The 637-nt window shown below is 61.9% G+C and overlaps 1 protein-coding gene across 1 annotated transcript in view; it reads right to left on the reverse strand.

Annotated features, from left to right (window-relative positions):
* The window catches only part of ETH_00042110 (uncharacterized protein), a gene marked incomplete at both ends in the record, with an annotated part of 2,329 nt that overhangs the window by 595 nt on the left and 1,097 nt on the right, over nt 1-637 (reverse strand). The window contains one exon of the mRNA XM_013375097.1: nt 236-586. Coding sequence (XP_013230551.1) covers nt 236-586 — 351 coding nt within the window. The remainder of the gene's footprint in view (nt 1-235; nt 587-637) is intronic.

The following is a 637-nucleotide window of genomic DNA, read 5'->3' on the forward strand; positions in this document are numbered from 1 at the left end:
ACCCCAAACCCTAAACCCTAAACCCTAAACCCTAAACCCTAAACCCCAAACCCTAAGCGCTAGGCCCTGACCCCACGTCCGAAAGCGCAACTCCCACACGCCACCCCGTAAACCCAACTCCCCCCAAACCCCAAACCCCAAACCCCAAACCCCAAACCCCAAACCCCAAAGCCCAAAGCCCAAAGCCCAAACCCCAAACCCCAAACCCCAAACCCCAAACCCCAGAGCCGCGCACGTCGTCCTCGGTCTTGAAGAACATGGTGCCGGAGCCGCAGACGCTGCACCTGAAGCCGCGGGCGGGCTCCGCCGCTGCGCTGCAGCAGCAGCAGCAGCAGCAAAACCGCCAGCCACTCAGCTTCAGCCTGCGCACGCTCGAGGGTTTGAACAGCTCCTCGTCCCCAATGTAAGAAATCGTCAACTCCCCCCCCGCCGCCACAAACCCTCGGGCCTTCAGCACGAAAACCTCCGCGCCTCCGTAGTGCCAGCAGGCCGAAGCTCTGCAGCTGTGCGCCATCATCGAAACTCTATCATAGAGGATTAAACCCTCGCCTTCGCTTCCGTGTCCGAAGCTGTTGAACCGCCACACCTGCAGCACCACTTCGTACAGTTCCGGCGTCACGCGGGGCCCCCAGGGGGC

This window comes from Eimeria tenella, genomic scaffold, assembly GCF_000499545.2.
Source record: "Eimeria tenella Houghton genomic scaffold, Eth_scaff2512, whole genome shotgun sequence".
NCBI classification, from domain to species: domain Eukaryota; phylum Apicomplexa; class Conoidasida; order Eucoccidiorida; family Eimeriidae; genus Eimeria; species Eimeria tenella.